The sequence below is a fragment of the Cervus canadensis genome, chromosome 7 (genome assembly GCF_019320065.1).
Source record: "Cervus canadensis isolate Bull #8, Minnesota chromosome 7, ASM1932006v1, whole genome shotgun sequence".
NCBI classification, from domain to species: domain Eukaryota; kingdom Metazoa; phylum Chordata; class Mammalia; order Artiodactyla; family Cervidae; genus Cervus; species Cervus canadensis.
Window position 1 is genome coordinate 12,511,634 of NC_057392.1, and position 26,348 is coordinate 12,537,981.

General features: G+C 40.5%; 1 protein-coding gene across 12 annotated transcripts in view; it reads right to left on the reverse strand.

The window, feature by feature from the left end:
* Positions 1–7,993: 7,993 nt before the first annotated feature.
* CEP63 (centrosomal protein 63) overlaps positions 7,994–26,348 on the reverse strand; it is a 79,517-nt gene continuing 61,162 nt past the window's right edge. For 7 of the 12 annotated variants that reach the window (XM_043474351.1, XM_043474353.1, XM_043474354.1 and 4 more), the window contains 7 exons: positions 23,989–24,126; positions 20,862–20,976; positions 19,807–20,004; positions 18,344–18,430; positions 11,440–11,645; positions 10,382–10,667; positions 7,994–8,519 (listed from right to left, as the gene is read on the reverse strand). In XM_043474351.1, the coding sequence (XP_043330286.1) occupies positions 8,361–8,519; positions 10,382–10,667; positions 11,440–11,645; positions 18,344–18,430; positions 19,807–20,004; positions 20,862–20,976; positions 23,989–24,126 (1,189 nt within the window). In that variant the 3' untranslated portion in view covers positions 7,994–8,360. Of the gene's footprint in view, positions 8,520–8,762; positions 8,794–10,381; positions 10,668–11,439; positions 11,646–18,343; positions 18,431–19,806; positions 20,005–20,861; positions 20,977–23,988; positions 24,127–26,348 lie in introns of those variants that run through there. The other 5 variants (XM_043474358.1, XM_043474356.1, XM_043474348.1 and 2 more) reach the window with 4 other exon arrangements.

A 26,348-nucleotide genomic window follows, 5' to 3' on the forward strand; every position in this document is an offset into this window, starting at 1 on the left:
GCCCTGCCACACCCCCCAGCCCTCGGCAAGCACCACCTACTGTCTCTATAGACTGCCTACCATAGATTTTTCATATAAATGAATGAAGCCACACATATGTGGTCTTTTGTGACTGGCTTCTTCTGCTTAATGCTTTCAGGTTTCATCCCTATTGTAGAATCATACTTCATTCCTTTTTATTCCCCAATAATACTCCATTGTATAGATATACCATGTTTTGTTTATCTATCAGTTAAAGGACCTTTAGTTCTTTTCCATTTGGGAGGCTCTTATGAATAAGGCCATGAACATTCATGTACAACTCTTTATATGGACATGTCTTCACTGAGCTTGGGTGTATACCTAGGCTTGATATTGCTGGGTAAAATGGTAAATCTAACTTTAAGGAACTGCCAGATTGTTTTCCAAAGTAACTGAACCATCTCACATTCCCATCAGCAATGTATGAGGGTTCCAATTTCTCCACATCCTCATCAACACTTATTTTTTATCTTTTTATTTATTACAAGTGGTGTAAAATATTTTGATTTGCATTTCCCCGACAACTAATGATGTAGAGCATCTTTTCATGTGCTTATTAGCCATTTGTATATTGTCTTTAGAGAAGTGTCCTTCAGATCCTTTGCCCACTTTTAAATTGGGTTGTCTTTTTATTATTGAAAAGCTTGAATTTTTCATGACTATTCAACTGCACTTTAAAACTCAGCCCCAATAGGAATTGGTTAGGCGTCTCCAATTTTGTATCTCTCCCCAGGAAACAGAACGCCATTCTGGGAGAATTCCAGCCCCTAAAATTGTGGTTCTTAATCTCTTTTTGGCTCACAGATATCTCTGAGAGTCTAGTAGGAATTATGGATCCTCTCCTGCATTTAATATCAGGGAGTTCCTGGACCTTCCACTATTCAAGCTTTGCCTTAACTAGTTTCTTTTCATAAGAAGAGTATAAACCTACTTCTGATTGGGTTGTCAAATCATTTGAACTTGGCCTTAATGGGCAATGTTAGTTTCCCAAATTCTAGGTTCCCACAGAAAGAAAGAGTGAACTGTTGTTCAAATTATTAAAACTGCACAGTGGAGAAATAGCTTTTTATAGGAGATTGCTTTTATAGACGATTGCAGTCCATCATGCCTCTAAATTTTCCCCTTTCATCAAGCCAGGCTACAAGAGCTTCACGCTGTCATGTTGGTGACTTCTGAAAACTGGTTCCTCAGTTGCACTCCAGCAGTATGCCAACAGCCTGCACTGAAGCCCCCTGTAAGGAAGCTGTACTGACCCTGTTATTATTCAGTTACAAAAATGCAATGGCCCACTCCCACTGCTCATACACACACAGAGTACTTCTCTGGAACCCATGGTGTGTTCTGATTTTGTAATAATTAATAATTATGTACTTAAGTAATAAATAATAATGTTTTCTCCTCTGCTTTGGCCTTTAAGAAGCTCAGAGGTAGTGTTGCTACCTGCCTCTACCAACCAGGCTGGACTAGCTGCTCCTCTGTGACCAGCATTTACGGCCCTCACTTGTCCTTTGGCCCAATCCCACCATTTGTTCCTTTCAGATGCATTTTTGTCTACTATTTCAATCTGTTTCTAGAACAAGTCAACACGTTTCTTTTTCCAACCTTGCCATTCTGTACCTTATGCTGTGCACTTCATGAAGTGCCGTGCGTGACAACTGTTTACTTGGTGTATGTTCTCAAGGACAGAGCTGATTCTGTAGTTATTTTCCTTATCTGTAACTTTTAGGTTTTGGTCTCAGGGGCATTTTGCAAACAGACCACCATCACCTATATGACATCACCTGATGTCACATGTCTGTGTATGAAAAGGAGGACAGAATTTTTTGCAGCTAAACTGACATAATAGAAACACAGAGCATGGTATTGTTTCTACTCAACAAGATACCTCCATAATGTTTACTGGACCAGGCCCTGTTCTAAGTGCTTCACAAACACTAGGAGGTAGATACGATTTTTATCTCCCCCACTTTACAGATAAGAAAACTAAGGCCTTGAGAGGTTATTAATTTGCTCAAGGTCACGGGGCTAGTAAGTGGCAGAGCAAGGATTCAGAACAAGGTTGTGTGCCTACAGAGGCCACACTCTCTACCCCCAGGCGCTGTTAGAAAGCCAAGCCACTTAAATCCTTCCTGTCACATGGGAACAACGACACCCACTGCCTCCTAGACTTGTTGAAATCAAAAGAGGCTCCATGGAAAGGTCATGTCCAACCCATAGTGGGAATTCATCTTTGTCTTCTTCAGCTAAAATCTGCATAGAAATCCAGACACAACTTCACTAGGATCCAGGCCAAGAAGAATAACTCACCCAAGAAAATGTCATCTGAAAACCCACAACCAGACGACAACACCCTTATCTTTTCAGCTAATTCGGGCACCCCGCTCACTGAGAGGTTTTGTGAAATGTATATGAAGAAACTAACTCAAATTGAATTTTGACACATTTTAATATTTGGCATATCTTTTTGAAGAATAAAGTTAAGAGATTAAATTACAATTAAACGTTCTGACAAATTCAATCAGTTAACGATTTCAACTTAAAACAACACAGTACTGTATAAATTTAAGGAAATACATAGCACCTCATGACTCCTTATTTCCAGCGACTACAGTCTGCCATTGTTCCCCCTAGTCAACAGGCAGTATGAACATTCCATAAGCTTGGGACAGTCTAAGGCTCAGAATCCCCTCTTAATAGTCCACACTGGTATAGTATTTTCAGAGTCTACAAAGCCCTTTCAGAAATATCTTTTCAGTAAATCCACTAAACCCCGTGAAGTATTATCCATTTTACAATGAAACCTAGAATGGTGGTGATTTTCATCCACCTAGTACTTGCTTAGTATGTACTATGTTAGGCAACCTGCTGACTGAGGGCGGCCCCTGCTCTTGAGGAGTTTTCAGTTCAGTGGGAGACACAGAAATTGAAGAGGAAGCACAGGGTGGTTTGAGCTTTGAGAGATGCATACACACAGCTCTGTGAGAAACAAGGAGGCCCTCTCCCCGGGATGTGTGTGGGAAAGCTTTGCCAAGCAAGGTACTGGGGCCTGGGGCAGGAGGTATGAGGGAAGAGGGGCTGGCCGAAGGGTTGGTAGCATGTGCGAAGGAAAAAAAGTGTGGCTTCTGAGGAAAGACATTTGTTCACTGGTTTCTGAACTGCTTGAGTAGCTCCAAGTGCTGGGCTTGTGTGGAGAGGTGAGGGCCCCATCAGACAGCAAAGTCCTTCCCCTCAAGCAGCTTAATTCCAAAGGCAGAAGTGACAACAAAAATGCAAATCAAGTGGCAAAAGGATTGCAGAGTGCTGAGTACTGTGAAGGAAATAACTCTGGGCAGGGAGCAAGAGAAACTGGGAGAAGTGGGTTGTGGAGACGGCAGTCAGCGAGGATTTGGGGAAAGCACCTATCACAGGTGTGAGAACAGGCTCCAGGCAAACAGCAAGGGCAGCGGCCGCACAGGCTACGGCTGGCGGCGCGCGAGAACCAGAAGGGAGGCCGGGCAGGCTGGCGCACAAGGGAGGACAGCGATGGAGGGGGTGGCGCAGGGGGGCGCCGAGCACTGCGGTTCTTACGGGAGATGACAGGCAACTCACATTCAAACCTGGTGGGATATGGAATGGAGCCTTTGAAGGACTGGGAGGGAGGCAGCAGGGACAGTTTAATTCACATTTCTAAAGGGTAACTTAGGAGGTATGGAGAATGAATTACTGAGTCAGGAGTAGGAGTAATAGCGATTAGGAGGCTACTGCTGGAATCCAGGTGAGAGTCTGGGCGGCAGGCATGAGGAGAGAAACGGCTGGGTCTGAGACAGTAGGCAGAATGGACAGGACCACCCAAAGGCTTGGGTACGGAGGTGTGGGTAAGGAAGGAATTAAGGAATAACTCCTAGCAACTGGCACACATGATGCCACCCTGACATGGAATCTAAGCAACAGGGAGATTCAAGAGTTCTCTTGGAAATCTTCAGCCTAAGGTTCTTATCAGACATTCGAGTGAAGACATTCTAAGGCAGGAGCTCTGGGGAGAGGTCAAGGTCAGTGTTGAATGTAGAGGTCACTGGCCTACAGATAGAATTAAAAGCTTAAAAGTTGAATGCAATAGTCTAGGGAAAGAGCATGTTGAGTGAGAAAACTCACACTGAAGTCCTAGCGGGGGCCTTTAGTAGAGGAAAAGTCAGAAGAGTAGAAACAGACGGAATGGGTAGGACTGTCAGGTCAGACAAACCAAGAGATGGTGAGAGGAAGACCAAGCATGTGAAATGATGCTCAGAACTGACAAAGTCACTGGCGACCTCCAGGCTAGGAGAGCAGGGAGGTGGGGTTGGAGAGGATTAAGTTAAGAAAATAATGGGACGCATCTATTATCTTTGACAAAGGAAGCAAGAAAATACAATGGAGAAAAGATAACCTCTTCAATAAGTGGTGCTGGGAAAACTGGATAGCTACATGCAAAAGAATGAAATTAGATGCGCTCATTTAACATGCTAGTAAAGTTGTGTTCAAAATTTTGTGTTCAAAAGTTGCGTTCTTCAAGTGAGGCTTCAACAGTACATGAATTGAAAACTTCCAGATGTACAAGCTGGATTTAGAAAAGGCAGAGGAACCAGAGATCAAGTTGTCAACGTCTGTTGGATCACAGAAAAAGCAAGGGAATTCCAGAAAAACATCTACTTTTGCTTCATTGACTATGCTAAGGCATTAGATGTCTGCATCACAACAAACTATGGAAAATTCTTCAAGAGATGGGACTACCAGATCACCTTATGTGCCTCCTGAGAAACCTGTATGCAGGTCAAGAAGCAACTGTTAGAATCAGACATGGAACAACGGACTGGTTCCAAATTGGGAAAGAAGTACGTCAAGGCTGTATATTGTCACCCTGCTTATTTAACTTATATGCAGAGTACATCATGTGAAATGCCGGGCTGGATGACGCACAAGCTGGAATCAAAATTTCCAGGAGAAATATCAACAACCTCAGATATGCAAATGATATCACTCTAATGGCAGAAGGTAAAGAGGAACTAAAGAGCTTCCTGATGAGAGTCAAAGAGGAGTGACAAAGCTGGCTTAAAACTCAACATTCAAAAAACAAAGTTCATGGCATCCAGTCCCATCACTTCATGGTGAATAGATGGGGAAACGGTAGAAACAGTGACAAACTTTATTTTCTTGGGCTCCAAAACCACTGTAGATGATGACTGCAGTCATGAAATTAAGAGATGCTTGCTCCTTGGAAGAAAAGCTATGACAAACCTAGACAGTGTATTACAAAGCAGAAACATCACTTTGCTGACAAACATCCATATAGTCAAAGCTATGGTTTTTCCAGTAGTCATGCATGGATGTGAGAATTGCACCATAAAGAAGGCTGAGCACTGAAGAATTGATGCTTTCGAATTGTTGTGCTGGAGAACTCTTGAGAGTCCCTTGGACAGCAAGGAGATCAAACCAGTCAACCTTAAAGGAAATCAACCCTGAATATTCATTGGAAGCACTGATGCTGAGGCTCCAATACTTTGGCCACCTGATGCCAACAGCCAACTCATTGGAAAAGACGCTGATGATGGGAAAGATTGAGGACAGAAAGAGAAGGGGGAAACAGAGGATAAGATGGTTGGATGGCATCACTGATTCAATGGACACGAATCTGAGCAAATTCTGGGAGATAGTTAAAGACAGGGAAGCCTGGCATGCTGTAGTCTATGGGGTCACAAAAAGCCGGACATGACTTAAATGACTGAACAACAATAACAGAAAACTTCCTAATACCATACACAAAAATAAACTCAAAATGGATTAAAGACCTAAATGTAAGGCCAGAAACTATAAACCTCTTAGAGGAAAACATGGGCAGAACACTCTTTGACATAAATCACAGCAATATCCTTTTTGACCTAGAGTAATAGAAATAAAAACAAAAATAAACAAGTGGGTCCTATTAAAAGCTTTTGCACAGCAAAGGAAACTATAAACAAGATGAAAAAACAACCCTTAGAATGGGAGAAAATAATTGCAAATGAAACAACTGACAAAGGCTCCAAAATCTACAAACAGCTCATGCAACTCAATAACAGAAAAAACAAACAACCCAATGAAAAACTGGGCAGAAGACCCATACAGACATTTCTCCACAGACGACATACAGATGGCCAACAAATACATGAAAAGATGATCAACATCACTCATTACTAGAGAAATGCAAATCAAAACTACAATGAAGTTATCACCTCACACTGGTCAGAATGAACATCATCAAAAAAGTCTACAGACAATAAACGCTGGAGAGGGTGTGGAGAAAAAGGAACACTCTTGCACTGTTGGTGGGAATGCAAACTAGTACAGCCGCTATGGAGAACAGTGTGGAGATTCCTTAAAAAACTGGGAATAAAACTACCAAGCATGCATGCGTGCAGTCACTTCAGTCGTGTCTGACTCTTTGCAACCCTATGGGCTGTAGCCTGCCAGGCTCCTCTGTCCATGGGGACTCTCCACGCAAGAATACCAGAGTGGGTTGCCATGGTCTCCTCCAGGGGATCTTCCTGACCCAGGGATCAAACCCACATCTCTTGTATCTCCTGCACTGGCAGGCAGGTTCTTTACAACTAGCACCACCTGGGAAGCCCAAACTACGTATGACCCAGCAATTCCACTACTGGGCATATACCCTGAGGAAACCATAACTGAAAAAGATACATGTACCCCAGTGTTCATTGCAGCACTATTTACAATAGCTAGGTAGGATAAGGAACCAACCTAGATGTCCACTGACAGATGAATAGATAAAGACGCTGTGCTACATATAAACAATGGAATATTACACAGCCATAAAAAGGAACCCATTTGAGTCAGTTGTCGTGAGGTAGATGAATCTATAGCCTGCTATACAGAGCGAAGTAAGTCAGAAAGAGAAAAACAAATATAGTATATCAACACACATATATGGAACTATAAAAATGGTACTGATGAATCCTTTTGCAGGACAGAATACAGACACAGATGAAGAGAGTGGACTTGACACAGTCTGGGGAAGGAGAGGGTAGGGTGAACTGAGAGAGCAGTACTGAAACATACACATTACTATGCATAAAACAGTAGCTGATGGGAAGCTGCCTATAACACAGGGAGCTCAACTCTACTCGGTGACAACCTAGAGGGGTGGGATGAGATGCGGCATGGGGGAGGTTCAAGAGGGAGGGGACATATGTATACTTATGGCTGATTCACTTTGTTGTATGACAGAAACCAACACAACATTTTGAAGCCATTATCCCCCAATTAAAAATAAATTAAAAAAAAAAAAGATGACAGTGGCAAAAGTCACTGCAGACAATACTCGCCAGAGACATCTGTGTGAAGGGAAGCAAGTGTGTGGATCAGTAGGGAGGATGTGGAACTGAGGTTTTGTTTTGCTTTAAAGAAAGGAAAAATAACAGGATGTTTGTTTGCTGATGGGAAAGATCCACAGAGAAGGCTGGATCACAGGAGCCCCATCTTGGCTGACAAGAGCCCTCCACCTCGCCTTCTGGTCTCTGGCTGCACATTCCAGCTCATCTGCTGGATCTAACCACATGATGCTCATGTGCTGGTGGTCCTTCAGGCCCCAAGTTCTGCTCTTGTCTCTCCTTGCCCTCCTCCTCCAGATCTCCACAGCTTCAAATGCCTCTCCACCTTGACATCTTTGTCTCCCCTTCAAACCTCTCCTCAGAAATGCAGATGCCAAGATTTCTACCGAGTGTCCCCAGGCTCCCACACTAACCCAGCCCCAGGCCCTGCTCCCACCGCTTTCCCACATCTGTCTTTTGAATAGGAGAGGGCTTCCTGTCAAAGTTCTCCATTCCCTTCACATACTTCCGCCTAGCCTCACACATTACCAGCCCAACTGGCTAATGAGGAGCAACACCAGTACAAAAATCAGCAAAATCTGCATCACTCTGACTGAGATCCATGGCTTCTGCTACATACACTGCTCCCAGAGGAAGTTCCTACAGTTACTTTATTTCCAACATGTATCATAAAATCTTTAATTAGTCTTCAGCTATTACATTTAAGTCAGCAAGAGAAAGTATTACTTTATGATAATAAATATTAATATGAGAAAAAAGTCTAGCAAAGTGGTTTATTTACATGTTATTGCTGGAAAAAGTCCTTTAAACAAGACAGTGCAGAGAAAACACCTTAGAGCTAAGTATCAGCTTCTCAGATTCCTCACAGCAGCTTTAGTACATCTCATTTTTATGGCTTCTATATAGTCGTATGTTCAGGCTTTCAAAGAGCTGCTACTTCAGGATGACAGTAACTCTTCAGTGTTTAGTTTTATTTCCAAGTTTGTGATTTTTAAGAGGCTACTTTAGGACTGTGAATTGTCTCACTGTCTTTTCACTTTCTCGCTTTAGTTCTTCAATATGGGCATCGAGGCGCTCTAGAATGTGATGAGACCTCAGTTCTTCCTCTTCCAAAAATCTTGTGGCTATTGAACCGAGAGGAGACAGAGGCAAGGGACACTAGAAGAGAAACAAATTTTGACATATGTTAAGTTGAACAGTATATTTCTAAGATACAGTATTCATGATATTTTCTAAGTACCAATATCAAAAGGGGGATGTTTTCCTCTGACAAGATATTGTTTTTATCCTAATAATGATAACAGTGAAGAAAAAAAAAAAGTCCCACAAAAATTAACACAGATCTCTTCCTTTCTGACACAGTTATGTAAGTGTGAAGCATCATATAAATATATTACTTACTCATTTGAAGACTTCCAGAGCCTTCTATACCCTAGAAGAGATATACTTAATGCCTATTTATTTCAAACTTACTTATAAAAATCTGAATGTTACTTTTTAAAGCATAGAAAATCTACCTGTAATAAATTATATACCAGTTAAAAATCAATATTTTCCTTCCTCCAAAATTTGAGTCTACAGCCCCTTGTCTGAAATCACTGGTTTCAGAATTTAGATGTACCATATTTAGTTGACCCTTATCTGCAGTAGTTATTTTCTATAACGTCATCGCAAACCCTGAATTAATGAATATTGAAACACTTCTCTTATGGGAAACAAACACATACACACAAACTTCACACAGATTATAATCCTAACTCCTAAGAATAACTCACCAGGTAGATTCTGTTTGCTTTATTTCACAAAAAACAAGGTTCACAGTGTTCAGTGACTTGCCCGAGGCCACCCCATTAATGGGTGCCAAAGCTGGGGTTCAAACCCTGTTCAAGCCCAGCATCTGAGCTTCGTGCACTCTACTGCCCCTGAGTGGCTCTATCTTCTGGGCATCTCAGCACAAGAGCTGAAACAAGAGGGTAACGTACCACCTTGACTGACCTTAGCTGGAAACATGCAAGTCCAGTGACTCACATTTTATCCAGCTCTGCCATGTTCATGAATGACTGTGGAAGTGCTTATGAGTTCTGCTTACAGGTAACAAATAGTTCAGCAAGTAGATGAATTCACAAATATAGAATACATGACCTATGAGGAGTCTGAGGTAGCATCCCATAATCAAACACATTGGTATTTCAGACATAAAATGTTAAGTGGGATCAATCAACATTTTATCACATCATATCAGTTCAGGCCAGGTCAGGTCTTGGTGCCAAACTTAGAAAGTTAGTCATCAGGTCTTTTTTGGATTTCAGAATTACATATACAGTGCATATATTTCAACAACTAAAAGAGAACTCCTATGGACTTGTTGGCACATTAAAAAGTCAAAAATACTGAACAGGTATTTCACAGGTACAGGATCACAGGGTAATGAGAATGAACGGCTAGAGGTGAGCGCTTCAGCACAGAAGGCAAAAACAAGGGTGGAGAGGAGTCCTCACATCTGCTGCAGGAACAAGGGGCCAGCCCTGTTGAAGGGCAGCGTCTGCCACCAGGGCCCCGTGGGGCGGCACCCAGCCTATGGTCCATAACAGACACATCAGATGCCATTAATTCCTCTGCCTCGACCCACTCTTTCCCTTTCCAGCCATTCCTTTTCTCCTCCCCCACTGTCTACGCTCCAGGACTGTCTTGGCAGGTAGAGATATTCCTTGAATCAATCATTTCCAATACAAAGGTGACCCTCTCTGAAAAAAGACAGGAAGGGAATTTTAAATTTTGGCTGAAAATAAATGAATCCCTATAACTTATACTTAACAAGACACATTTTAAAAAGCAGTCGTGGCTGAAGTCTTCACAAGCAAAATCTTAGGACAGAAATACATGAGAATAACAAAGGGTACTTAAGAGTGAGAAGCAGTAAGGAGACAAAAAGAAAAAAAAAAACCCTCTGCTTTAAAATAAAAAAACAAAATCAAACTAAACACACTTAATAAACTAGTAAGATCAAAAAGTTTCCATACCGAAGATGTGAAGTCTTCTGGATCATTTATGCTCTCAGAGACAGTGTCAGAAAAGTTGGTTTCATTTGTATCTAGCACTGAAGGAAGAGAGTGAGTTTTGCACAGAAAGTTTGACGGCAGAGAGACAGTGGAGCAGCAAGAGCTAAGCTGATGGCTCTGGGGGCTGAAGCCCCGGGACAGGGACACAGGCTCTATGCTGTCCGATGCTTGTCCTGGCAGAGAATGAAGACCTGCTTTGTAGGGCTCAGCCTTCATCCCATCATGCCTGCGCTGGCCATGGGCTGGCCTGGATAGCAGATTGGAAAATAAAGCAGATAAACATTGTAGTAGTTTTCCTCCTTTAAAACAGACTTATTGTTGGAACTTCAATAAAAATACAGTACCAGACTAAGGAGAAGGCTATAATTTACAAAATCAGCAGCCTGCTCAGACCAGGCATTCTTTTCATCACCCTGGGCCCAAATATCCAACCCCCATGACCACGTCCCTGCCCCTACAGACTTACACAACAGCAAGGAAGACAAGTATGCTATCTGGGTGCCCTAGTGAGGTTGGTGGTAGGACAGAGGGAAGCAATGTGCATAGAGAAGTCCCTTATCTTTACCTGGGGGTGAGGTGGGAGTGGCAGAGAGGGTGTCAGCAAAGGTTCCTGGTAGGAAAACATGTAAGAGCTGAAGCCGGGTGGTTTTTCATTGAATACTGATGTTTTAGGTAACAGTCTATTGTTAGTTCACCAAAAATACAAAAGAAGCTTTTTATAAAAAGCTAACTTCCACTTCTTATGGGCCAAGTGAAGCTAGAGAGGTGGGAAGCAGCATGACAAAACTCAGGGGAATTAGGCTGTTATTCTCACCTACATCTAGAAGTTTGCATGAAAGTGATATATAACCCCCTGCACTTTTTAACCTAACAGCTTTACTTGTACACACTGTACTTCAAAATTAAACATAGGGTCCTTTGATAAAGATTTAATTTCTATAAATTGGAAATTATTCTCAAAGAAATGAGCATTACATAATAAAGATATATATTTTAAATAAACTATGAAGAAAATTTACTTGAACTCTGTATTCTTGAACTCAGGTAGTCTGCTGTGTGTTGGTTTAAAGATCCTGTCCCGGTTTTTTTTGCATATCTGAGTAGAAATCTCCAGCTGACCTTTGGTATCCATCAAATCTTTCTGTAGTTGTTGATTTTCAGATACTAATTTATTTAATGCCTCAATATAATTTTCCTGGAGGTCTGCTAGTGAAATCTCTTTTGCCTAATAAAAAAGAACAGAGGCACTTAATTTGTAAAAGAATACTTGTGATCTGTGATACTGTTGGTTGAAAATTACTTTTAGCTGTGACTAGTTAATCTATGGTTTTACTTAGGAAAAAGTATAGATCTGGTTTTGGCACCTTAAAAAAAGGGGTGTATTTCTTAGTTAATGGGGTAGGAGCACAATGGGCTTCCCTAATGTGTGAAGGAATATCTAAGGAGCTGGAGGAAGGCTGGAACTAGAATGGAAGAAAGCTACAAATGAGAATCAAAAACAGACAAAAAGAAAGAAAATAGTAACCAAGAATTCTTCTTTAAGAAAGAGAAAGTTGAGCTTAGTGAAATAAATCAGACAGAGAAATACAAAGACTATATGTTATCACTTATATGTGGAAAACAAAAAATAAAACAAATGGATATTACAAAACAGAAACAGACTCACAGACACAGAACAGTTACCAATGGGGAGAGGGAAGAGGGGTGCGGCTAGACAGGGGTAGGGGATTAAGAGGCACAAACTACTACGTATAAAATAAATAAGCTACAAGGATATATTATACAGCAGACAATATAGCCATTATTTTATAATTATTTTAAACAGTATAATCTATAAAAATATTGAACAACTATGTTGTACACTTTGATATAATATTGTAACTATGCAATTATACAACTATAGTTTAACTTAAAAAAAAAAAAAGATGGAGACAGAAGGTTGAATAGCCCCACAATACCTGTGGAAGAAAACCAAGAGACCTATTTCAAAGAAAGAAATCTGAACATAATGTTCTGAAAAGGAATTCTGGCTGGCATGGACAACTTTTAAATAAATAACTCTCTGGTCTTAAAGACTTTTACATAATGTTGTACCTATTCTGGTATGTGAGATTGATTTGACATGGTAAGTCAGTATTCAACAAGGATAAGGTAGGAATTACTACTCTGATATGGTCTGAATTCTGTGATTATAAATTCTATTGCTCTTCAATTCTAGGTATTTCCTAGTAATATAGCACCTAAAAAAACACAAGTCTGGACCATTTTTTTCTAATGACAAAATATTTTCATTAGCATTCTGAAAAATTATGGTTGTCTTCTTTGGAATTTAATACGATGTTTAGCTTGCTCTTTTCTATAAAGAATTTTTTGAAAATAAGCTGGTCAAGTAGTTTGACAAACACAATTTACCTAACAAAAAAATAAAGCTTAAAATACAACCATTTAACTATGTGTACTAGTAGTGAGAATAAGTTATAAAATCTTTCAGCAAGTTGTTGACAGATAAAATCTCAAAAAAAAAAAAATCTGCAGGACATAGGAGTTAAACTATGAACTACTAGTGACTTTTATTTTCACTGTGGTAAATAATTTATCAGAGCTATTGCTTTCATTACAAAGCTAATTAGATACTTTTATTAAAAGTTATTTAGCCAAAATTATTCATTCATAAAAGTAATATCAACTTCCTAGGATGATAAATGCAAAATGGAACTTTTTAATAACTGTTCTTAATACATACATCATGTTTACACTGTAACTTCAAAATCAGAGGAAGTCTAAATTGCTGACATGATTCTCAACAGCCAGTTTCATATCTGATGTCATTAAAGATATCTTTTAGAAGAAGATAATGTTTGCTTTTTCCAAGCAGGCATCATTTAAATTTTTCTCAAATTTACTATTTTATTAACAACAATTACAAACAAATGAATGTGAAAGGTAATATAAAAAGTGCATAGCAAGCACACACCTGGCTGTGTGAAGAAAGGACATCATTACCATTGTTAGAGGTTTCAGGAGAAATTAAGCTGAACAGAATCTCTGGCCATAGTCTAGGTTAAGCACCTCTGAGAGTTCGCAACTCTTAAATATGAACAGGTAATCACACTACATAAGATAAAAGTCTCAATCAGCTATTTCCAAATCCTGAGCAGTGACAGACTTTATGTTCTTGGGCTCCAAAATCACTGCAGATGGTGACTGCAGCCATGAAATTAAAAGACACTTGCTCTTTGGAAGAAAAGCTATGACCAACCAAGACAGCATATCAAAAAGCAGAGACATTCCTTTGTCAACAAAGGTTCATCTAGCCAAAGCTATGGTTTTTCCAGAAGTCATGCACAGATGTGAGAGTTGGACCATAAAGAAACCTGAGCACCAAAGAAATGATGCTTTTGAACTGTGGTGTTGGAGACTCTTGAGAGTCCTCTGGACTGCAAGGAGATCCAACGAGTCAATTGTAAAGGAAATCAGTCCTGAATATTCACTGGAAGGACTGTTGCTGAAGCTGAAGCTCCAATACTTTGACCACCTGATATGAAGAACTGACTCACTGGAAAAGACCCTGGGAAAGATGCTGGGAAAGACTGAAGGCAGGAGGAGAAGGGGATGACAGAGGATGAGATGGTTGGATGGCGTCACTGACTCAACGGACATGACTTTGAGCAAGCTCTGGGAATTGGTGACGGACAGGGAAGACTGGCGTGCTGCAGTCCATGGGGTTGCATCGAGTCAGCCACAACTGAATTGAACTGAAATCCTGAGCCTTTTGAAGACTCTGTGGTGCAAATCAAGCTGTTGGTTTTCTCCACCACTAGCTTAGTATTGCTTATCAAGGTGTATAAAGTCGTTTTCCTTCCTTCCATCTATGCATCCTTCCTTTCTTCTTTCCTTCTTTCCACCCACCTTCCCCCTTACAAAATATTTAGCTGTTGTCTCCTCTCCTACTTTTTCATCCTTGTATGTTTGCTTTAAGTCCTTTCACTTTAGTTTTAGAGGGATTCGGCGAGGGAGTATATGTTCATCTGCCACATTAAATGACGGCATAACATTTCCTAGTAAAGAAAATCATGAAACCATCCCTCTGCAAACTAACATTTACATTTTTTCAAAATTGTGGATACTGCAAACAATACTGAAATGACCATTTTCATGCATTTGCTTCTCCAGGATGGGTTCTTTGGGAATGCAAACTGATGACAAAAGGAGAATAATTCAGCAATGACAACCACAATCAGAAATGCACATGACTCAGGACTTTATAGACTGCATGTATTTACATTCGGTTTAATGGACATTGCTAAACTGCCCTCCAGAATAGCTGTCAATTTACTTTCTCATTAACAGATCACTAAAGAGCCTGTTGCTCTATATCCCTGCCAACACTGGTTATATCAGTTTTTAAAAAATCATTGTCAAGCCAGTAAACAAAAGAATATTTATTTCTTTTGATTATTAAAGGGATGTAACTGCTTTTCTTCTTTGCTGAATTTCTGTATTACTTCTATGATTATCTATTTATGGACTGTGTAGATCACAACAAACTGTGGAAAATTCTTCAAGAGATGAGAATACCAGATCACCTCACCTGCCCCCTGAGAAATCTGTATGCAGGTCAAGAAGCAACAGAACCGGACATGGAACAACAAACTGGTTCCAAATTGGGAAAGGAGTATGTCAAGGCTATATATCATCACTCTGCTTATTTAACTTATATGCAGAGTACATCATGAGAAATGCTGGGCTGGATGAAGCACAAGGTAGAATAAATATTGCTGAGAGAAATATCAATAACCTCAGACATGCAGATGACACCACCCTTATGACAGAAAGTGAAGAACAAACAAGCCTCTTGATGAAAGTTAAAGAGCAGAGTGAAAAAGTTGGCTTAAAACTCAACATTCAAAAAACTAAGATCATGGCATCCGGTCCCATCACTTCATGGGAAATAGATGGGGAAACAATGGAAACAGTGAGAGACTTTATTTTCTTGGGCTCCAAAATCACTGCAGATGGTGACTGCAGCCATGAAATTAAAAGACGCTTGCTCCTTGGAAGAAAGGCTATGACCAGCCTAGATAGCATATTAAAAAGCAGAGACATTACTTTGCTGACAAAGGTCCATGTAGTCAAAGCTATGGTTTTTCCAACAGTCGTGTATCGATGTGAGAGTGGGACTATAAAGAAAGCTGAGCACTGAAGAATTGATGCTTTTGAACTGCGGTGTTGGAGAAGATTCTTGAGAGTCCCTTGGACTGCAAGGAGATCCAACCAGTCAACCCCAAAGGAAATCAGTCCTGAATATTCATTGGCAGGATTGATGCTGAAGCTGAAGCTCCAATACTTTGGCCACCTCATGCAAAGAACTGACTCATCTGAAAAGACCCCGATGCTGGGAAAGATTGAGGGCAGGAGGAGAAAGGGACGACCGATGATGAGATGGTTGCATGGCATCACCGACTTGATGCACATTAGTTTGAGCAAGCTCTGGGAACTGGTAATAGACAGGGAAGCCCGCCCTGCTGCAGTCCATGGGGTCTCAAAGTTGGACACGACTGAGTGACTGAACTGTACTGAACTGAACCTATTTTCCTACTAGATCCCAATGATTATGTTATCTTTATAAGGCCTTATATATTAATATTTTATATTAACCTTTTGTCTGTTAACAGATTGTTTTCCTCTAGTCTATCAGTCTTTTAAATGGGGCCTTTTGTAGTCCAGAAATTTTATATTTTTATATTGTAGAATTCTTTATGTTGTAAAATTCTTTGTGGTTTCAAGATGCTAAGAGTGTCTCACCCTCTCAAAAGATTATAAAAATGGTTCCCTGTATTTTCCTTTAGCTGAAATAAAGTATTCGTGTAGTGTTTTGCATGTTCTTCCACCCCAGCCTCCACAATCCTTGAGAGTGAAACTAAAACTACTTAGGAGCCAACAGGGGCATTGCATAACCATGAATTTTTGGAGGCATATACTCTCCAGAAAAACAGAAAAAAAGAATTTCTAAAATCTCTGGGCATTTGACCTGTATCAAGAAAAGAGGGTAAGAAACAGATGGGTCATTTTGCAAAAATAACAATTTTATAACAAAATAGTTTAAAGAGCACTTACACAGTTGGTAACTCTCTGTTAGCTAATCCTGTTCTCTGGTTTCAGAGAAGCTTGTTTACATTTCTTATCCTCCCTACTGGATTACCCTCAATCTTGTAAAGACAAGAATCTTATTCATCCTTGTATCTATTACACTGTCTACTAAATACTTTCAGCATAAAAGATTCTAGAATATTTGATTAAATGAAGTGCATTTTCTCTAATGGCTCAGAAGGTAAAGAATCTGCCTACAATGCAGGTGATACAGGTTTGATCTCTGAGTTGGGAAGATCCCCTGGAGAAGGGAATGGCTACCCACCTCCAATATTTTTGCCTGGAGAATCCTATGAACAGAGGAGCCTGAAGGGCTATAGTCTGGGGGTCACAGAGTCAGATACAACTGAGCGACTAACACTTTCACTTAACACTTTTACCTTGTAGAAATATATTTAAAACAAAAATACTTAAAAGATGACATACTTTATAATGAAAAGATTGTGAAAATAGTAATTACAGTAATAATAACAGTGTTAAGTATTTATTATATACCACCTGTATGCAAGTCAGGAAGCAACAGTTAGAACTGGGCATGGAACAACAGACTGGTTCTAAATAGGAAAAGGAGTACGTCAAGGCTGTATATTGTCACCCTGCTTATTTAACTTATATGCAGAGCACATCATGAGAAACGCTGGGCTGGAAGAAGCACAAGCTGGAATCAAGATTGCCAGAAGAAACTATCAATAACCTCAGATATGCAGATGACACCACCCTTATGGCAGAGAGTGAAGAGGAACTAAAAAGCCTCTTGATGAAAGTGAAAGAGGAGAGTGAAAAAGTTGGCTTAAAGCTTAACATTCAGAAAACTAAGATCATGGCATCTGGTCCCATCACCTCATGGGAAATAGATGGGGAGACAGTGGAAACAGTGTCAGACTTTATTTTTTGGGGTCCAAAATCATTGCAGATGGTGATTGCAGCCATGAAATTAAAAGACGCTTACTCCTTGGAAGGAAAGTTATGACCAACCTAGACAGCATATTAAAAAGCAGAGACATTACTTTGCCAACAAAGGTCCGTCTGGTCAAGGCTATGGTTTTTCCAGTGGTCATGTATGGATGTGAGAGTTGGACTGTGAAAAAAGCTGAGTGCCAAAGAATTGATGCTTTTGAACTGTGGTGTTGGAAAAGACTCTTGAGGGTCCCGTGGACTGCAAGGAGATCCTACCAGTCCATCCTAAAGGAGATCAGTCCTGGGTGTTCATTGGAAGGACTGATGCTGAAGCTGAAACTCCAGTACTTTGGCCACCTCATGTGAAGAGTTGACTCATTGGAAAAGACCCTGATGCTGGGAAGGATTGGGGGCAGGAGAAGAAGGGGACGACAGAGGATGAGATGGCTGGATGGCATCACCGACTTGATGGGCATGAGTCTGAGTAAACTCCGGGAGCTGGTTTACTCCAGATGGACAGGGAGGCTTGGCGTGCTGCGATTCATGGGTCTCAAAGAGTCGGACACGACTGAGCGACTGAAGTGAACTGCACTGAAATGCCAGACACTATGCTAAACCCTTTATATACATTCTATTAAGAACACAGACTGTACATGTATTTTTATCACATACAGTATTTTTTTAAATCTCCCAGTTGTTGGAGTGAAGAGTCATATTTTGCTCACTCCTATCACTGTCTTGACTTCTTTTTGAGAAAGTTTTTGCAGAAGGATCATTTCATAGTTTGATCTTAGCTTTCTCTTTACAATATCAGTATTTACAAAGTAATTTCTTTTAAAGCTTGGACAGTAGAAAAGCACGTTTCTATATATGTACCTCATGTAAACCCAATTCCAATTTCATCACCATTTCAGAAAGATGACGATTTTCTAATTTGAGTGATTCCAGCTGACCCAACATCTCCTGAGAAGGGAAAAGTAGAAAAAAAGAAATAAATGTGATGAATAAATCAAATGCATCTTAAAAAATTTTTCCACAAATTCCAAAAAGTTTCCACAAAACTTCACCTAATGAAAATTCCCCAAATTTTCATTAGGTGAAGTTACATTCTTCATTCATATATACAAATACTTCCTAAAAAGTTTTTTGAAGAGGTGTTTCAACATGAATTTGTACACATGCAATTAAGAGTATTATTCTAAACAGATCAATCCAGGCACTGGTGACTCTCTGGGACTCTTCTTTCTGGCCTCTGCCTCCAGCATCTCATAATCTGCCCTCCTTTCAAGGTAGTAGCTTATTCCTACTTGAAGATTCCTGCCTTCCTTGGCTTCCTACTTCTTTTGTGAGAACTATCTGGTTTTCTTCCTTTTTGTCTCTTTCATTTTTAGCATCATTCTGGCACCTTTTTACCCTAAATGAGTAGTCTCCTAAGTTGGGTTCAAGTCTCTCCTCTTCACACTCTATGCCTTCTCCTGCCTTCTGCTTACAATACCTAAGTCTCTTGGAGTTTCAAATGCCAACTTCATGTAAAGACTTCCACAGCTAAATGTCTTACCTTGATTTTAATCTTGCACTCCAGGCCTTCTGTGGAACTATTAGATATTTCCATATGAAAGTCCAGCTTTTATCTCAAAACCAGTGTCCCATCTGCCAGCTTCCCCATTTTGGGTACCTTTCATACAAATTCATTATCCCCCCCCAAACCTGCTCCTTATCTTTTCTGTATTTCATTAAAGAGCATCACTCTCTAATCAGTTGCCAAAGCCGGAATCCTAGTGACATCCTTCCCTAACTCTATCTAACTCGCTCTCCCTATCCAGTCAAATACAAAGCCTACTCAATCTTAACAGGCAAGTATCTCCAGAATGCGTCCATTTCCCTGGGTCTCCCCTGCGCAGTGCTCAGGCCACCACCTCACTGCTGTGACAGCATCTGAGTGGTCACTCTGCCTCCTTGCTTCTTCTACATACAACCACAGAAACTTTTTACTCCTGTTTAACCCATTCTCTACTGACCCCAAGATAACATGAAAACTCCTGTACAGGGCAGGCAGGCCCTTTAGGAGCTAATCCCTGCTTTCCCACCTCATCCCTCACCACTTGTCCCACCTGCCACAGTGAACATGGTAACCTTCACCACTCACCACAGAAATAGTCTTTTCACTTGTCTGAACTACTCTTAACTCCTGCCAATCTTCACTAGACTACTTGTTAACCAGCCTAAAGAAGAGGATTCATAACAATTTACTGAATTAAACACTATGGAAATTATAACTTTAATAAACTGAACCTTCATAAACAAACTTCAAATAAAGAAAATTCTTGTTCAAGTTTTACCTTATGCTCTACTGCTTTTTCTTCTGCCTTTTGTAGCTCCACTTTGAGTCGCTTTTCCATGTCAGAAGAAGAACTTTTGGTGGAAGCAATAGTGATATCTCGCTGATGTAACTCTCGAGTTAGCTGGGAGATCTCCATCTTCATTCCTTCTAGTACAGAACTGTAGCTCTGTTCAGCCTGTAAAATCTGTTCTTTCAACTACAAAAAAATAGAAAGCATTAAAAATTGAGAGAAGACATGTTAGATAGAAAAATATAATATTAATAATAGAGTAATTTTTACCCTGCCTCAAGTCATAAATTTTCCCCTAATTAAATCTGCAAAAAATTAGCAATTTACCAAGCTGCATATCTGTACAGGTCAGGTGGTTATACCCACAATTATTTATTAGATCTCAAAACAGGGAGAGATTGCTGACTCAAATGCTGAGAACCAGCATCAGAAAACTGAAGCACACATTGTTTAGAGGACAGCATTTGTTACCTTCACTCTTTTTTTAGTTGCAAATCTAAAATTTTTGCTTATATGGTTTCCTGGTCCATAGAAGATAACAGAAAGAGAAGAAAAAACAGGGCTAGAAGTAATCTCAAAGAAGTAATAAAAAGAAATGACTCAACAAATAGGACAGCCAGGGCCCAATAACACAGAGACAAATTCCACAAACTTCAAATGCCAATGAGGATATGACTACCCACAGCACAGAAGAGAATACACATCCATCACCACCTTCAGTCAGTAAGAAAATACTAAATGCCACGTCAATTAATATGGTCATGTGTTCATGCAAGCAAGAAGCTGTGTATCTTTTAGAAAATTTTTCATCAAGACACATTTAAAATAAAGTTGTAGAGTTCAAAGGGGGCAGGCTTCAGTTATCTTGAAAATACTTAAACGGCATCCCTGAGGATGACACAGAAAGATATTCTCCTAAGCACATTACAGGTACCCTACTCATGAGCATCAAAGGGCCTCTGGATGACATTTTTCTTATTAACTCCTATAACCTCCCAACCCACCGCTCAGTCTACAAACACAGCGGGGTCTGCCACTCGCACCTGCTTGATCTCAGCCCTGTACTCATTGTTGTGCACTTCCATCTTCTTTAGCTCTCCGTATTTCTCCATTAGCTCTTGACTCAGCTGTTTACATGTTGCACTCACAGATTCTAAGCTGCATGACAAAAATAAGGTCACATATTTAAAACAAAACAAAATCCTGAAGCCCACAAGTTGAGTTATCTAACTACTCTCTTAATGTCCAAGAAACAAACATCACTTTCTAACCCAAAATAAAACTCATTTCCAATTTCCATATCAGTGGAGTCAGAGAAGTCCATGCCAATCCAAACTTTTGGGGAGATACTTTTGACTTCTGTGTTCACCTATATACCTCCTATCTGCTTAAAATATTACTGGTTACAAAATTCTAAATGTTATAACAACGTAGGCAGTTTTTTCTCTCTAGTTGTACATGACCGGGCATCATGTCAGTCTTCACCAAGCTTAATTACAATCCCATCCTACACACAGCTGCCAAAATAATCATGAGTTTCCAACCTGTCACCCTTACTTATCCCTCATCAGAATAAGAACCTCAGGGACACCATGCCTCTCCTATCTCATAGCTCATATCCACTATAAAGTCTTTTTGCTTCTAAATTGCTAGGCTTTACAGTCTGCCATGTGCCATGTGCTAAGCCTGACTTCTTTTCTTTTCACATACCACCCCCTTGACCACACAGCACCTCCCTCCACCACCTGACAATGGACAGTCAACACCCTTTCAAGAATCGAATCAGCATTTACCTGGAAAGAGCCACCCTGACCCTCAATCCCCAAAATCATCTTACAAACAGTCTGCTTTCAATTATTAAGAGTTTTAAGGTAGACACTTTCTAGAACTTTCACTTTAAATTGCTCTTAGGTCTTTTAATGTACATATTCTGTCTCTCAAACTACAAATTCTAGAATTAAAATAATATCTTTTACTTCTCACTTCCCTTTAACCTTGTCCACCATACCCTCGGGCCCTTCATCATTCGGTTCCAGACTGTTCAATAAAGGCTTAATAACTGTTAGATTGTTCCCCCACACAACCAATTTACCAGACAAGCTATCGTTCAAAATATCACCTTGGCAATACAACAATACAAAACAATCATGTATATTCCTCCAGTTCCTGTTTCAGGGAGTATTCTGTTCAAACTGAACAATACAAATAAGCTGTCTAAAAGAGTTCCTTTTTTTACTAGTCTTTTGATATAGAAAAATAATTTTTAAAGCCATTCAGTTTTATTACTGAACAGGGGTATTTGTATCCATTTATCCCAACTTTATTTCTAAAAATCCTAGAATGCTTATTATGTGGTACTTAGTATATGACTATAATATGTCAAATAAAACACTGAGGTAGAGAGAAGAAAAATCAGAAACAATCTTGTCCTCTCTAAAGATGGGAAAATCGAGGCCTGAAGAGAAAAAGGTGTTCCAGGTTGGCAGTGTGTCACAAGCAAGACACAAGTCCTCGGAATCTGCCGAAAGCATAGCAAAACATGTAAAAGATCACTAAAAAGTTAGTCAATGGAAAATCTATGATAAAAAATGTAAATATTAACTCTAATACCAATAACAACTTTGTTGTTGTTGTTTAGCCGCTAAATCGTGTCCACCTCTTTTGTGATCCCATGGATCCCCACCAGGCTCCTCTGTCCGTGGGATTTCTCAGGCAAGAATTCTGGAGTGTGTTGCCACACTTTCTCCAGGGGATCTTCCCAACTCAAGGATCTAACCTGTGTCTCCTTCTTTGGTACAAATGGATTCTTCACCTGCTGAGCCACCAGGGAAGCCACATCAGTAAGAATGTGCTGTGCTCTGCTTAGTTGTGTCCGACTCTTTGCGACCCCAGGGGTTGTAGCCCACCAGGCTCCTCTGTCTATGGGGATTCTCCAGGCAAGAATACTTGAGTGGGTTGCCAAGCCCTCCTCCAGGGGATCTTCCCAACCCAGGGATTGAACCCAGGTCTGCCGCATTGCAGGCGGATTCTTTACCGTCTGAGCCACCAGGGAAGCCCATCAATAAGAATACTAAACTTTATCTTATTCAATCTAGTGTGTGCACATATACTTCAGTAATGAGAATTAAGAATATCTTAAGTACTTCAAGGTGAGAAATAAAAACTGTGGATGCATGTATATTTACTATGCAAAGAAAATATTTAGTGGTTTCCAAAAACAGAAATAAAAGATATATTAGTTAGAGTAGGGACAAAAATTTGTTACTTAAAAAGGCAAAATGGAAAATTTTTGGTTGTTTTTTCCCTGCAGGCTAACAGTTTATATATTTTTATCTTCTACATGCAGAAAACTATTAGAGTACAAATGACTGTGATTTATGTTTAAAATAAAATAGCAAACTGCTCCCAATCAAAAAGTTCTGCAGTATGACCAAAAAAAAAAAAGTTCACCGTATAGTAATACAAGTGAGCTGGGCATAGGACAGCATAAATAAGGATTCAATCAACACACAAGGACATATCAACAGCATTTCAGAACAGAAGGAGCACCACATGTCCAACGAGACCTCCCCAAGAGAAGCTCCAGTGAGGTGGCTGGTAAAGGGGAAAGCCAGTCTAACTGAAGGCCTTCTGCATGGGAGAAATGTGAAGACATACAGAGAGTCAATATAGACACCTCTTGAAGAATTGGGTTTTGAAGAAGAGCAGAGAAATATGGAGGTAACTTGACAGGGATATAGAATTAAAGGAGGGTTTTCATCTTTTTCCCAAGATGAGGAATAGTAAAACATATTTTATACCAGGGGAAACGATTTAGCAGAGATTAAGAATTGACAATATATAAAAGAAAAGAAAAAACTGTAGAAACTATACATAAGTGGAATCTTAGAAGCACAGACATGTCATCCATTGATTCATCCACTCTAACAGATTAAGGGCACAGACAGGTACAGGCTGACAGGTAGGTTTGGTGGTAAAAAGATTAGGAAGTTCTCCTTTAATTGAGATCAAAGTTCTCCTTTAATCTCAATGAAATCAGAAGTTAGGCCATTTGTGAAAGCTGGAGGAAAAAACAGGTTTTCATTTGTTATATTAGCTTACTTTATCAATACAATGATTGAAATAGTTTCTAACAATTTGAACATTGCTGAAATGCATGTAATTATCTACCTGCCTTCCAGACGCGTCACCTCTGCCTGCAGAAGCTCTTCACTAGTGTGGGTAAAATCCAGTTGGCAGAGCACGTTCTGTAAGTCCCCCTGCCCTTGAGAGGCATACCTCCTTTCTGCCAGAGGTTCCTCCAGCGATCTACAGGAAGACACAGGAGGACTGTTAAAGGCCTGTATCTCTGCAAACAAAAACAACACAGAGGCAGTTCATATTTTCCCAACTCTTTTTAGTAATGAAACTCTTCAGAATTCTTTAGTCTGTTTCCTGGTTTACCAAAAAAAGTTAGCTGACTGTATAGACCTCCTTCATCTTTGGCTGCAAAATATATAATCAATCTGATTTTGGTATTGACCATCTAGTGATGTCCATGTGTAGAGTCTTCTCTTATGTTGTTGGAAGAGGGTGTTTGCTATAAAGAGTGCGTTCTCTTGGCAAAACTCTATTAGCCTTTGACCTGCTTCTTTTTGTACTCCAAGGCCAAATTTGCCTGTTACTCCAGGTGTTTCTTGACATCCTACTTTTGCATTCCAATCCCCTATAATGAAAAGGACATCTTTTTGGGGTGTTACTTCTAGAAGGTCTTGTAGGTCTTCACAGAACCATTCAGCTTCTTCAGCATTACAGGGCAGGGCATAGACTTGGATTACTGTGATATTGAATGGTTTGCCTTGGAAACGAACAGAGATCATTCTATTGTTTTTGAGATTGCATCCAAGTACTGCATTTCAGACTCTTTCGTTGACATGATGGCTACTCCATTTCTTCTAAGGAATTCTTGTCCACAGTAGTAGATATAATGGTCATCTGAGTTAAATTCACCCATTCCAGTCTATTTTAGTTCACTGATTCCTGAAATGTCGATGTTCACTCTTGCTATCTCCTGTTTGATCACTTCAAATTTGCCTTGATTCATGGACTAAACATTCCAGGTTCCTATGCAGTATTGCTCTTTACCGTATCGGACTTTACTTCCATCACCAGCCACATCCACAACTGGGTCCTGTTTTTGCTTTGGTTCCCTCTCTTCCTTCTTTCTGGAGTTATTTCTCCAATGATCTCTAGTAGCATATTGGACACCTACCGACCTGGGGAGTTCATCTTTCAATGTCCTATCTTTTTGCCTTTTCATACTGTTCATGGGGTTCTCAAGGCAAGAATACTGAAGTGGTTTGCCATTCCCTTCTCCAGTGGAACACGTTTTGTCAGAACTCTCCATCATGACCTGTCCGTCTTGGTGGCCCTACATGGCATGGCTCATAGTTTCATTGAGTTAGACAAGGTTGTGGTCCATGTGATCAGTTTGGTTAGTTTTCTGTGATTGTGGTTTTCAGTCTGCCCTCTGATGGATAAGAATAAGAGGCTTATGGAAGCTTCCTGATGGGAGAGACTGACTGAGGGGGAAACTGGGTCTTATTCTGATGGGCGGGGCAGTGTTCAGTAAATCTTTAATCCAATTTTCTGTTGATATGGGTGGGCCCTCTTCCCCACCCCCCCCCACCCCCTCCCGAGTTTCCTCCCTGTTGTTTGACCTGAGGCCAAACTATGGTGGAGGTAATGAAGATACTAGAGACTTCCTTCAAAAGGTTCCATGCACGCACTGCCACACTCAGCGCCTCTGACCCTGCAGCAGGCCACCGCCAACCCATGCCTCTGCTGGAGACTCCTGGCCACTCACAGGCAAGTCTGGGTCAGCCTCTTGTGGGGTCACTGCTCCTTTCTCCTGGGTCCTGGTGCGCACAAGGTTTTGTTTGTGCCCTCTAACAGTCTGTTTCTCCAGCCCTGTGTAAGTTCTGGCCGCTCTATGGTGGGGTTAATGGCGACCTCCTCCAAGAGGGCTTATGCCATACCCAGCTCTACTGCACCCAGAGCCCCTGCCTCCGCGGCAGGCCACTGCTGACCCGTACCTCTGCAGGAGACACTCAAACACAGTTCTGCCTCAGTCTCTGTGGGATCTCTGGGTCCCAGTGGCACAAGGTTTGTTTGAGCCCTCCGAGCATCTCTAGCCGGTATGGGGTTTGATTCTAAATGTGATTGTGCCCTCCTACTATCTTGCTAGGGCTTCTCCTCTGCCCTTGGACGTGGGGTATCTTTTTGGTGGGAGTCAGCATTCTTCTATTGACGGTTGCTCAGCAGCAAGTTGTAATTTTGGAGTTCTCGCAGAATATGAACACACGTCCTTACCAGCTACTAATCATGACCTATTTTACCAAAGAAGGTAGGCCTCCCAGGAGACATGAAACTATAATTCCTTTCACGTTTGGAGTTTCAGCAAGGGTACAAATTAACAGGAGACAGAGAGAGAATAGTCACTAAGTCATGTCTGACTCTTTACAACCCCATGGACTGTAGCCTGCCAGGCT